The sequence below is a fragment of the Ostrea edulis genome, chromosome 3 (assembly GCF_947568905.1).
Source record: "Ostrea edulis chromosome 3, xbOstEdul1.1, whole genome shotgun sequence".
Taxonomy (NCBI): domain Eukaryota; kingdom Metazoa; phylum Mollusca; class Bivalvia; order Ostreida; family Ostreidae; genus Ostrea; species Ostrea edulis.
The window spans coordinates 30,057,075-30,071,250 of record NC_079166.1 but is presented as its reverse complement, the minus strand read 5'-3'; the positions used below and the strand labels follow the sequence as shown (position 1 = coordinate 30,071,250).

Sequence of the window (14,176 nt, the reverse complement as noted above, 5' to 3'; positions counted from 1 at the left end):
GCACGTAAGGCAGGACGTATGCTTGTGATACAGGAGCTGGTGAAGATGGGGGCTGTTGTCAATCTACAGTATAATCCAAGGAATACACCACTCACTGCTGCAAGTAAGGCGGGACATGTGAGTGTGGTGGAGGAGCTGTTGAAGGTGGGTGTTGATGTCAATCTACAGGATAATCCCGGGAATACACCACTCACAGCTGCAAGTAAGGCAGAACATGTGAGTGTGTTGGAAGTGCTGGTGAAGGTGGGTGCTGATGTGAATCTACAGGATAATCCCGGGAATACACCACTCACAGCTGCAAGTAAGGCAGGACATGTGAGTGTGGTGGAGGAGCTGGTGAAGGCAGGTGCTGATATCAATCTACAAGATGAATATGGGAATACACCACTAACAGCTGCAAGTAAAGGAGGACGTGATTGTGGTGGACAAGCTGGTGAAGGTGGGGACTGATGTCAATCTACAGGATAATGACGGGAATAGTCCTCTGAAAGCTGCAAGTAAGGCAGGACATGTGAGTGTGGTGGAGGAGCTGGTGAAGGCGGGAGCTGATATCAATCTACAGAATTATGACGGGGATACACCACTGACAGCTGCATGTGAGTTAGGGCATGTGAGTGTGGTAGTAGAGCTTGTGAAGGCAGAGGCTGATGTCAATCTACTGGATAATGTAAGGAATACACCACTGATAGCTGCATGTGAGGGAGGACATGTGAGTGTGATGGGGGAGCTGGTGAAGGCGGGGTCTGATAACAATCTGCAGGATAATGACGGGAACACACCACTGACAGTTTCATGCGAGGGAGGACATCCTAGTGTGGTGGAGGAGCTGGTAAAGGCGGGGGCTGATATCAATCTACAGGATAATGACGGGAATACACCACTGACAGTTGCATGCGAGGGAGGACATCTGAGTGTGGTGGAGGAGCTGGTGAAGGTGGGGCGAAGAAGAGCTCTGGAACATGTTCACAAATGAGGCAGTGTCAGTCAATAAATACCTCAACCCACCCTCACCCCCGAATTATCATTTAAGCATTTTCAACTTTGGATAAAAGCACAATTTATTATCTTGTCTCAATTGACAAACATTTTTGCTAGAAAAATTTTTGACACTCCCTCTTACTTTAAGAAAAACCTTGATGCTACAGTTCGATACACATTCATGCCCGAAAGTCAAACTGATTTGACATGTCTTTCTGATTATTTTACGCCTATATTGATGAAAGATATTGTCAATAAATGTATTTACTCCTTTTCCAAAATTTGAAACGTCTCAAATATAACGATAGAATTTTTCTCGTACATAATGTCTGTCCCACATATAATATACCTGTAGTTCAGTATAATAACCAATTCTAACCGCATCAAAAATATACAAATGTTGCACATTCTAAATTTAATTCATGATCACATTATTCGTTTTGTACTATAGTGAGCCCTTATATGTCCGCCTGCACTATATGTTCGCCTGCACTAAATGTCCGCTCAATGTTGAACCGAACTGTCACTATATGTTTGTTTAGACTGAAAATACACATGTATTCAAAACAAACATGTACAACATGCACTTCCCGAATTGTTTATATATGTATATATATATATATATATATATAGAGAGAGAGAGAGAGAGAGAGAGAGAGAGAGAGAGAGAACGTTTTAGGGACTGTAACTGTTTGGTGTACATCAGACATTCTGCAATTAAAAGAGACAGTAGAGATGATGTGGTGGTGACCGACAGATCAATGTGGTGTATGAATATAAAGGATGAATGGAGACTGTGATGTACTAAGACATCTGTTGTGTGTTCATCTAGATGTAAAACAGTATATACGGTTGTATCATAAGTGCAATGATAGTAAGTCAGGTGTGAAATTTCTGATTAATGAGCGGTATTTTGATTATATAACGGAGAAGGTGATGATTCTGCTGGGGGGGGGGGCATCAATGTCAGGACGAGGTATTGAGTATGACTGTGTTAGACAGGGACGAATTGTTGTTTTTATATATACATTGTATATATATATATATTTATTATTTTTCAACATTCTGTACATAGGTCATGGTATATCTTCATAATATATACATTTAATATAGAATTACAGAAGTGTTTATTTCTTTTAGAGAGAGAAAGAAAGAAAGAAGGAGAGAGAGAGCTATGAAAATATTTGGTTCCATCTGTTCCAAAGGGCATCAACATTTTCAGTATCGCCATTTTTATAAGAAATGAATTTTTGTGTTTCATAGAATAACTTTAAAAATGATATTGCAGAGCGCAGACTCAAATTTTTCTCTGTACACCTTGCTGTATAAATATAATACTTTAACCAAAAGATGAGAATATTTTGTATACCCTTGTTTTTCTCAAGGATGCCTACTATAAAAGACTTTTTTGTAAAGATTAGTTGACAATTTGTTTTCTGTTCTAAGTAATGAGAAATGATTGAACACAATTACCTTCCCACATTATATGTTCTATTGTTTCCTCCTCATTGTGACAAAAGGTACACATTTTTGCGTTCACTTTTTTATTTTAAATAAAAAAGAGTTTGCTGCTAAAACTTTATTAAGTATTCTATATTGGAACCTTTGAAGTTTACAATTTTTTGTTATTATGAAAGGTATTTTGTGGATTATTTTCCATTCAGTATTACCCATTTCTAAGAGTTCACTCCATTTTGTTTTGTCTGTTGTCACAGAGGAAGTTTTGTTGAGAAGTTCATAAAAGCATTTGGACTTTTTACATTTCAGTACATTGTATATGTTTGACATAATGAATGAATTTGCCAACTTTTTCAAACTTTTTTTTTGGGGAGGAATTGTTTGTTCTAGAGAGGACTGCTGTGTAAGTACAGTGAAGATTGGCATGACAGAAAGTACAAAGCGACAGAGTACAAGAGAGTGATGTGTGATATAAACATATGTCAGAAGAGAATCTGTATAGTCCCTGATAGAATTGTAGAGATATGTTGTTACTGAGTACAAGAGAGTGCTGTGTGAGATAAATAAACATGTCAGTAGACACTCTGTATAGTCCCGGATAGATTGTAGAGAGGTGTTTTTACGGAGTACAAGAGAGTGATGTATGACATAAATAAACATGTCAGAAGACACTCTGTATAGTCCCTGATAGATTGTAGAGAGGTGTTTTTACGGAGTACAAGAGAGTGATGTATGGCATAAAGAAACATGTAAGAAGACACTCTGTATAGTCCCTGATAGAATTGTAGAGAGGTGTTACTTTGTCAGTATATATACTGAGTATAAAACCCAATGGGTTACTAATGTCTTTGTAGATACATGTGATGATGTTTAATGAATTCTCTCTCGTAAGTTTCCATTTGTCTGTGTATAATAAGAAAGTGTTTTAACATAATCAATAGTCGACGCTTTCTGAAATTATACAGTGTCGTTAGCAATAGCATGTTAATCTTATAAATTATACAGTGTCGTTAGCATAGTATGTTAAACCTTATAAATTATACAGTGTCGTTAGCAATAGTATGTTAATCTTATAAATTATACAGTGTCGTTAGCAATAGTATGTTAATCTTATAAATTATACAGTGTCGTTAACAATAGTACGTTAAACCTTATAAATTGTCGACATTGTTGGTGAATAGTTGTATGTTTGACGTCACTCTGTATGACTCTCAGTCATTGATTATAATTATGTGTACGTGTGTGTATTGCTTATTATCAATGTTTATGTTTGTTATTCTTAGAATCAGTATCTAATACTTTTGTTACATGTCAAAATCAGGTATCTGACATGGAAGAAATAAAATACTCTACATGTGTACATATTTGTTCAAGCTTTTTGTTCTCCCTGCATGGATTTCGTACCTTTTGAATTTTGATTTAAGGTCAATATCATCGGAACTCCTGTTCTGTAACATAATGTCCCCCATGAATCCCAGTCGGATGTTCCGCCTGTTTTGTGTGTGTGTGTGTGTGGGGGGGGGTCCAACAATTTGGAATTTGGTAGATGGGAGGTCACTCGCGGATTAAGGAGGGGGATAAGGTTTTTAGCTCACCTGAGCTGAAAGCTCACGGGAGCTATTCTGATCAGCTTTTCTCCGTCTGTCTGTCAGTAAACATTTTACATTGCGACTCCTTCTGCAGAACCATTCAGCCAATTTCAAGCAAACTTAGCCAAACGCATCTTTGGGTGGGGGAGGGGGGGGTTTCAAGTTTGTTCAAATGAAGGGCCATTTCCCTTTCAAAGGGGAAATAATCACAAAAATAGGATGCGGTCATTTAAAATTTTTCTCAAAAATCACTGTGCCAGAAGAGATGAAATTTACACGAAAGCTTCCTGACATAGGACAAATTCAGGTTTGTTCAAATCATTGCATCCGGTGGTAGGAAGGGACCACAAGGGGGATCAAAGTTTTACATACAAATATATAGGAAAAATCTTTTTTTTAAAAACCTTCTCAAGAACCAATGAGCCAGAAAAAGCTGATATTTACATGAAAGCATCTGACATAGTGCAGATTCAAGTTTGTACACATCATGGCTCCCGGGGGTAGGATGATGCCACAGGGGAATAAAAGTTTAACATACAAAATATATAGGAAAAATCTTTAAAATCTTCTTCTCAAGAACCACTGAGCCAGAAAAGCTGATATTTACATGAAAGCTTTCTGACATAGTGTAGATTCAAGTTTGTTCAAATCTTGCCCCCCGGGGGTTGGATGCCCGGGGCAACAATAGGGGATCAAAATTTAACATACAAATATATAGGGAAAATCTTTAAAAATCTTCTTCTCAAGAACCACTGAATCAGAAAAGCTGATTTTTACATGAAAGCTTTCTGACATAGTGCAGATTCAAGTTTGTTCAAATCATGACCCCGGGTGTAAGATAGGGCCACTAGGGGGATCAAAGTTTTACATACAAATATATAGGGACAATCTTTAAAAATCCTCTTCTCAAGAAGCACTGAGACAGAAAAGCTGATATTTACATGAAAGCTTTCTGACAGTGTAGATTCAAGTTTGTTCAAAATTTGGCCCCCGGGGGAAGAATGGGGCCACAAAGGGTGATAAAGTTTTACACACAGATATAGGGAACATCTTTAAAAATCATCCTCTCAAGAACCATTTGGCCAAAGAAGTTGACATTTACATGAAAGCTTTCTGACATTGTGTAGATTCAAGTTTCCAAAAATTATGGCCTGCAGGGTACATGTAGGTTGGGGCCATAATAGGGACTAAGGTTTTACATGCAAATATATATGGAAAGTCTTCAGATATGGGCCAAGGTGACTCAGGTGAGCGATGTGGCCCATGGGCCTCTTGTTGAAATGGCACAGATTACCTTTGGTACCTCCCGTAAGGTAGGGGGCACCCCTCATGAACAGTTCCAATATGTTTACTCCTGTCCTTAATTCCAAAGTCCCTGTTGTCCGATGTATGTTTTCATAAGCTTATACATCAATTATGTTGAATTGATCTTAGTATCTGTGTTTTCCTGTTCACACAGCGTGTGACTATACATGTAGTACTTGCATTTTAAGGAAAGAGCATCTACGGTATTAGTCTAGTGGTCATTGTTAACTACACAACCGGTCACGATATTATTCCACTGGTCAGTGTTAACTACACAACCGGTCACGGTATTAGTCTAGTGGTCAGTGTTAACTACACAACCGGTCACGATATTATTCCACTGGTCAGTGTTAACTACACAACCGGTCACGGTATTAGTCTAGTGGTCAGTGTTTACTACACAACAGGTCACGGTATTAGTCTAGTGGTCAGTGTTAACTACACAACCGGTCACTGTATTATTCCACTGGTCAGTGTTAACTACACAACCGGTCACGGTATTAGTCTAGTGGTCAGTGTTAACTACACAACCGGTCACGATATTATTCCACTGGTCAGTGTTAACTACACAACCGGTCACGGTATTAGTCTAGTGGTCAGTGTTTACTACACAACAGGTCACGGTATTAGTCTAGTGGTCAGTGTTAACTACACAACCGGTCAGTGTATTATTCCACTGGTCAGTGTCAACTACACAACCGGTCACAGTATTAGTCTATTGGTCATTGTTAACTACACAACCGGTCACGATATTATTCCACTGGTCAGTGTTAACTACACAACCGGTCACGGTATTAGTCTAGTGGTCAGTGTTAACTACACTACCGGTCACGATATTATTCCACTGGTTAGTGTTAACTACACAACCGGTCACGGTATTAGTCTAGTGTTCAGTGTTTACTACACAACAGGTCACGGTATTAGTCTAGTGGTCAGTGTTAACTACACAACCGGTCACTATTATTCCACTGGTCAGTGTTAACTACACAACCGGTCACAGTATTAGTCTAGTGGTCAGTGTTAACTACACAACCGGTCACGATATTATTCCACTGGTCAGTGTTAACTGCACAACCGGTCACTGTATTAGTCTAGTGGTCAGTGTTTACTACACAACCAGTCACGGTATTAGTCTAGTGTCAGTGTTAACTACACAACCGGTCACGATATTATTCCACTGGTCAGTGTTAACTACACAACCGGTCACGGTATTACTCTAGTGGTCAGTGTTTACTACACAACCAGTCACGGTATTAGTCAAGTGGTCAGTGTTAACTACACAACCGGTCACGATATTATTTCACTGGTCAGTGTTAACTACACAACCGGTCACGGTATTAGTCTAGTGGTCAGAGTTTACTACACAACCAGTCACGGTATTAGTCAAGTGGTCAGTGTTAACTACACAACCGGTCACTGTATTAGTCTAGTGGTCAGTGTTTACTACACAACCAGTCACGGTATTAGTCAAGTGGTCAGTGTTAACTACACAACCGGTCACTGTATTAGTCTAGTGGTCAGTGTTTACTACACAACCAGTCACGGTATTAGTCTAGTGGTCAGTGTTTACTACACAACCAGTCACGGTATTAGTTAAGTGGTCAGTGTTAACTACACAACCGGTCACGGTATTAGTCTAGTGGTCAGTGTTAACTATACAACCGGTCACGGTATTAGTCAAGTGGTCAGTGTTAACTGCACAACCGGTCACGGTATTAGTCTAGTGGTCAGTGTTAACTATACAACCGGTCTCGGTATTAGTCAAGTGGTCAGTGTTAACTACACAACAGGTCACGGTATCAGTCTAGTGGTCAGTGTTAACTACACAACCGGTCACGGTATTAGTCTAGTGACAGTGTTAACTACACAACCGGTCACGATATTATTCCACTGGTCAGTGTTAACTACACAACCGGTTACGGTATTAGTCTAGTGGTCAGTGTTAACTACACAACCGGTCACAGTATTAGTCAAGTGGTCAGTGTTAACTACACAACCGGTCACTGTATTAGTCTAGTTGTCAGTGTTTACTACACAACCAGTCACGGTATTAGTCTAGTGGTCAGTGTTAACTACACAACTGGTCACGATATTATTCCACTGGTCAGTGTTAACTACACAACCGGTCACGGTATTAGTCTAGTGGTCAGTGTTAACTACACAACCGGTCACGGTATTAGTCTAGTGGTCAGTGTTTACTACACAACCAGTCACGGTATGAGTCAAGTGGTCAGTGTTAACTACACAACCGGTCACGGTATTAGTCTAATGGTCAGTGTTAACTATACAACCGGTCACGGTATGAGTCTAGTGGTCAGTGTTAACTACACAACCGGTCACTGTATTGGTCTAGTGGTCAGTGTTTACTACACAACCAGTCACGGTATTAGTCTAGTGGTCAGTGTTAACTACACAACCGGTCACGATATTATTCCACTGGTCAGTGTTAACTACACAACCGGTCACGGTATTAGTCTAGTGGTCAGTGTTTACTACACAACCAGTCACGGTATTAGTCAAGTGGTCAATGTTAACTACACAGCAGGTCACGGTATTAGTCTAGTGACAGTGTTAACTACACAACCGGTCACGATATTATTCCACTGGTCAGTGTTGACTACACAATCGGTCACGGTATTAGTCTAGTAGTCAGTGTTTACTACACAACTGGTCATGATATTATTCCACTGGTCAGTGTTGACTACACAATCGGTCACGGTATTAGTCTAGTGGTCAGTGTTTACTACACAACTGATCAAAGTATTAGTGTAGTGATTAATGTTAACTACACAATCGGTCACGGTATTATTCTAGTGGTCAGTGTTAACTACACAACCAGTCATGATATTATTCTAGTGGTCAGTGTTTACTACACAACCTGTCATCTTATTAGTCTAATGGTCAGTGTTAACTACACAACAGGTCACGGTATTAGTCTAGTGGTCAGTGTTAACTACACAACCGGTCACGGTATTATTCTAGTGGTCAGTGTTTATTACACCACTGGTCAGCGTATTAATGTAGTGATCAATGTTAAATATACAACCGGTCACGGTATTAGTCTAGTGATCAGTGTTAACTACACAACCGGTCATGGTATCATTCTAATGGTCAGTGTTCTCCAAACAACCAGTTACGGTATTAGTGTAGTTGTCAGTACAGAACCAGTCAAGATATTAATGTTGTGATCAATAACAACTCACTAACTTATGATACGTGTACAATATCAATATCCGATGCTATTTTTAATGCCGAGCTCAGATCCTACATGAGAATCTCATAACTCCTATAAGCAATACAAAATAGAGAGTTGGGGGAACACGAACCCCTGGGTATACCAGAGGTGGGATCCGATGCTATTTTCAATACCAAGCTGAATTCTTACACGAGAATGTAAATTGTTACGAAGCAACTGTTCAATCCAAAATCAGTATAACATACCCGATGCTTACTGAATTTGAATGTCAAACGTTGTGCTTACAAATGCTTAATACCACAAACTTACTAAAATCAAGTTTCCAGGGTGTTTGATTCTAGAACGTACAGGTAAGGTAAAACAGGTACTTCCTACGTATATGTAATCGACAAACCTCGCTCTTCCTAGAAAATTATATAGGTCAGAGGTGTCAATCAAATACATAATATGTATTACACATTAACCCGGACCCCACTGGATTCCATTATGTGAATTTTTAGTTTTCTGTAATCTTTTTGCTTAATATAATCTAATATGATGTAAAAATCAATTTCACAAAGGCCTTTAGAAGGTCATTATCATAGTGCGAGTTTCCTCGATAGATTTATTTCAATTATTCATGACATTGGCGCATATCCTCCAACCCACGTCCCCAGAGTTTCTAACAAACGCTATCGAGAAATTTTTAAACGGTGTCTAAGTTCTGTTTTGAAGCCTCCATCGGGTTTAGGACGAAACTATGATGGAGCAAGGAAACGAAGCCTCCCGAAGCTACCGAGTTCTGACAAAATAAACGAGGCATCCTGAAGCTACCGAGCTCTGACAAAATAAGGCCTATATATATTGCTGTCGTTTGACATATGGATCATATTATATGACGACCGTCAGTTAATGTATCTACCAACCACCACTTATTTTTTTTTCAGATGTCCGCCACTTCTTTCATCTAGCTACCACCACTTAATCTATCGAGATCCCGCTAGTTATTTTAAATAGCGACCACCACTTAATTTATCAGATACCGACCATCTATTTAACTGCATGCAATATGTTTTTCCCTCGCTCATGAAATTAAATGTAACCCCGTAGCCCGCCTCTCTGATAATTAGTAATGCGTATAACATGTGTTTTACAATCGTTTGTCAAACTTGCTGTCGATTTACAAATTTATATGAATATTCATGAGGTCAAATGTTGACAGATTGATATGTGTATGAGATAAACACATGACAAGAGCCTTGTTTATATAACAAAGAATTGTGAGTGCTGTATATCGCTTTTAATTCAACAACTGTTATTCAAACTGACATTCAAATTTTGGTGTAAAACAAAATTGTACTTGCCAAAGATATCACTAAAAAGCGGGACCATTCAATATTCTGAATCGATTTGCAATGCCTTAATTGGTCTTAAAGGATTCTAGGGTCGTGGCCATGATGGTATCTTGTGGCAGCTGGTTCCATATTCTAATGGTAGTAGGAATGAATTAATCTTTGAAGATGGTGATGGGCCAACTTGGAATCCTGTATCGTGTTGGTTTCCTCCTGTGTTTAATTAATTGATTGTATATTGTTTAACGCCCCTCTCGAGGATTTTCACTCGTCCTCATGTGGCTGCACCTGTTTCGCTGAATGGGGGAGGCAGTTCCATGGCAACAAGGGAATGGACAACGCGGTACAGCATGATGGCCTTTGTTCGGACTCTTCATTGGTGTAAGTTCTCCCACTCTATCATATCAACCATGGCTGTGACACTACTGGTGGTGGTGTAGTTGTTTGTCACTAACCTTGCTGCTCTCCTTTGTGCCGCTTCTATTTTGTCGATTTTTTTCTTAACGTGAGGGTCATAAGCAGCGGATACATATTCCAATTGGATTCTGACCAGCGTATTGCAGCATTTGTCCTTGATGTTGGTTGGACAAAATGATATATCTCTCCGTAAAAAGACAATGGTGTTGTTTGCTTTCTTACAAACACTCAATGTGATTGTGCCACGATAGCTTGTTAGAGATGTTGACCGCTAGGTACATGTACTTGGCCTTGGTAGTATAAGTCAGCTCCTTTCCATGGATGTAATATGGGCTGATGCTTTGTTTCCGTTTTGGTGGTGATGCGGATGACCTCATACTTATCTGGGTTGAAGTGCATTAGCCAGGCTGTTTCCCATTGCTGGAGGTGTTCTAGGTCCATTTGGAGTTGTCTGCCGTCGGCCTCTGTTCTATACAGGAAGAAGTCGTTCGCAAATATTCTGGACCAACTTGCACGAAGGTTAGTTAACTTGTCATTAACTCCTATAGTTATATAGTGAACCCCATTCTTATCGAGATCGTTCTGAACCCAAGTCTTACTGACATCGCTCTGAACCCCAGACTTACATATGTATTGAGATGGGTATGAACATCAGACTTATCGTGATTGTCTTGAACCCCAGATTTATCGTGATCGTCCTGAACTTCAGGCGGTATTAGTCTAGTGATCAGTGTTAATTACACAACCGGTCACGGTATTAGTCTAGTGAGCAATGTTAGCTACACAACCAGTCACAGAATTAGTCTAGTGATCAATGTTAACTACACAATCGGTCACAGTATTAGTCTAGTACACAGTCTCAACTAAACAACCAGTCACGATATCAGTCTAATGATCAATGTTAATTACACGACCGGTCACAGTATTAGTCTAGTGATCAGTATTAACTACACAACAGGTCAAGGTATTAGTCAAGTGATCAGTGTTAACTACACAACCGGTCACTGTATTAATCTAGTGGCCAGTGTTAACTACACAACTGGTCACGGTATCAGTGTAGTGATCAGTGTTAACTACACAACAGGTCATGGTATTAGTCTAGTGACCAGTGTTAACTACACAACCGGTCACAGTATTAGTCTAGTTGTCAGTGTTAACTACACAACCGGTCACAGTATTATTCTAGTGGTTAATGTTAACTACACAACCGGTCACGGTATCAGTCTAGTGATCAGTGTGAACTACACAACCGGTCACGGTATTAGTTTAGTGACCAGTGTTACATGTAACTACACAACCGGTCATTGTATTAGTCAAGTGGTCAGTGTTAACTACACAACCGATCAATGTATTAGTCCAATGATCATTGTTAACTTCACAACCAGTCACAGTATTTGTTTAGTGATCAGTGTTAATTACACAACCGGTCACGGTATTAGTCTAGTGACCAGTGTTAACTACACAACCGGTCACAGTATTAGTCTAGTGACCAGTGTTAACTACACAACCGGTCACAGTATTAGTCTAGTACACAGTGTTAACTACACAACCGGTCACAGTATTAGTCTAGTGATCAGTGTTAATTACACAACCGGTCACGGTATTAGTCTAGTGAGCAATGTTAACTACACAACCAGTCACAGAATTAGTCTAGTGACCAGTGTTAACTACACAACCGGTCACAGTATTAGTCTAGTGGTCAGTGTTAACTACACAACCGGTCACAGTATTAGTCTAGTGGTAAATGTTAACTACACAACCGGCCACAGTATTAGTTTAGTGGTCAGTGTGAACTACACAACCACTTATGGTATTAGTTTAGTGACCAGTGTTCTTTATACAACCGTTCAGGGTATTAGTCAAGTTGTCAGTGTTAACTACACAACCGATCAATGTATTAGTATAATGATCATTGTTAACTTCACAAACGGTCACAGTATTAGTCAAGTAATCAGTGTTAACTACACAATGGGTCACGTTATTAGTCTAGTGATCAGTGTTAACTACACAACGGGTAACAGTATTAGTCAAGTGATCAATGTTAACTACACAACCGGTCACGGTATTAGTCTAGTGGTCATTGTTTACTACACAACCGGTCACGGTATCAGTCTAGTGATCAGTGTGAACTACACAACCGGTCATTGTATTAGTCAAGTGGTCAGTGTTAACTACACAACCGATCAATGTATTAGTCTAATGATCATTGTTAACTTCACAACCGGTCACAGTATTTGTTTAGTGATCAGTGTCAATTACACAACCGGTAACGGTATTAGTCTAGTGATCAGTGTTAATTACACAACCAGTCACATAATTAGTCTAGTGGCCAGTGTTAACTACACAACCGGTCACAGTATTAGTCTAGTACACAGTGTTAACTACACAACCGGTAACAGTATTAGTCTAGTACACAGTGTTAACTACACAACCAGTCACGATATCAGTCTAGTGATCAGTGTTAATTACACAACGGGTCACAGTATTAGACTAGTGATTAATGTTAACTACACAACCGGTCACAGTATTAGTCTAGTGATCAATGTTAACTACACAAACGGTCACAGTATTAGTCTAGTGATCAATGTTAACTACACAACAAGTCACGGTATTAGTTAAGTGATCAGTGTTAACTACAAAACCGGTCACAGTATTAATATAGGGGCCAGTGTTAACTACACAACCGGTCACGGTATCAGTGTAGTGATCAGTGTTAACTACACAACAGGTCATGGTATTAGTCTAGTGACCGGTGTTCACTACACAACCGGTCAGAGTATTATTCTAGTTGTCAGTGTTAATTACACAACCGGTCACAGTATTAGTCTAGTGGCCAGTGTTAACTACACAACCGGTAACAGTATTAGTCTAGTACATAGTGTTAACTACACAACCAGTCACGATATCAGTCTAGTGATTAGTGTTAATTACACAAAGGGTCACAGTATTAGACTAGTGATTAATGTTAACTACACAACCAGTCACAGTATTAGTCTAGGGTATTTATAAGTCTAGTGGTCAGTGTTAACTACACAACCGGTCACGGTTTTAGTTTAGTGACCAGTGTTACATGTAACTACACAACCGGTCATAGTATTAGTCAAGTGGCCAGTGTTAACTACTCAACCGGTCACAGTATTACTCTAGTGATCAGTGTTAACTACACAACATGTCATGGTATTAGTCTAGTGATAAATGTTCACTACACAACCGTTCAGAGTATTATTCTAGTGATCAGTGTTAACTAAACAACCGGTCACGGTATTAGTGCAAGTACCAGTGTTAACTACAAAACCGGTCACAATATTAGTCTAGTGGTCAGTCTTAACTACACAACCGGTCACAGTATTAGTCTAGTGGTAAATGTTAACTACACAACCGGTCACAGTATTAGTTTAGTGGTCAGTGTGAACTACACAACCGCTTATGGTATCAGTTTAGTGACCAGTGTTCTTTATACAACCGTTCAGGGTATTAGTCAAGTTTTCAGTGTTAACTACACAACCGATCAATGTATTAGTATAATGATCATTGTTAACTTCACAAACGGTCACAATATTAGTCAAGTAATCAGTGTTAACTACACAATGGGTCACGTTATTAGTCTAGTGATCAGTGTTAACTACACAACGGGTAACAGTATTAGTCAAGTGATCAATGTTAAGTACACAACCGGTCATGGTATTAGTTTAGTGACCAGTGTTAACTACACAACCGATCACGGTATTAGTTTAGTGACCAGTGTTAACTACACAACCGGTCACGGTATCAGTCTAGTGATCAGTGTTAATTACACAACCGGTCACAGTATTAGTCTAGTGATCAATGTTAACTACACAACCGGTCAATGTATTAGTCTAGTGATCAATGTTAACTACACAACCGGTCACAGTATTAGTCTA

General features: G+C 39.4%; 2 protein-coding genes across 2 annotated transcripts in view; both read left to right on the top strand.

Moving 5' to 3' along the window:
- LOC125653969 (uncharacterized) overlaps positions 1 to 14,176 on the top strand; it is a 110,206-nt gene that overhangs the window by 28,132 nt on the left and 67,898 nt on the right. The gene's annotated exons all lie outside the window — the stretch shown is intronic.
- LOC125676567 (kinase D-interacting substrate of 220 kDa-like) lies at positions 19 to 973 on the top strand. The gene is made up of 3 exons (XM_056160859.1): positions 19 to 342; positions 395 to 667; positions 761 to 973. Exons 1-3 carry the CDS (start codon positions 19 to 21, stop codon positions 971 to 973), a joined length of 810 nt encoding a protein of 269 aa, XP_056016834.1.

Coding starts and splice junctions, on each gene's coding strand:
- LOC125676567 (XM_056160859.1), top strand. CDS start 19: ATGCTTGTGATACAGGAGCTGGTGAAGATGGGGGCTGTTGTCAATCTA. Junction 343..394: donor TGGTGGAGGAGCTGGTGAAG/GCAGGTGCTGAT, acceptor CACCACTAACAG/CTGCAAGTAAAGGAGGACGT. Junction 668..760: donor ATGTCAATCTACTGGATAAT/GTAAGGAATACA, acceptor AACAATCTGCAG/GATAATGACGGGAACACACC.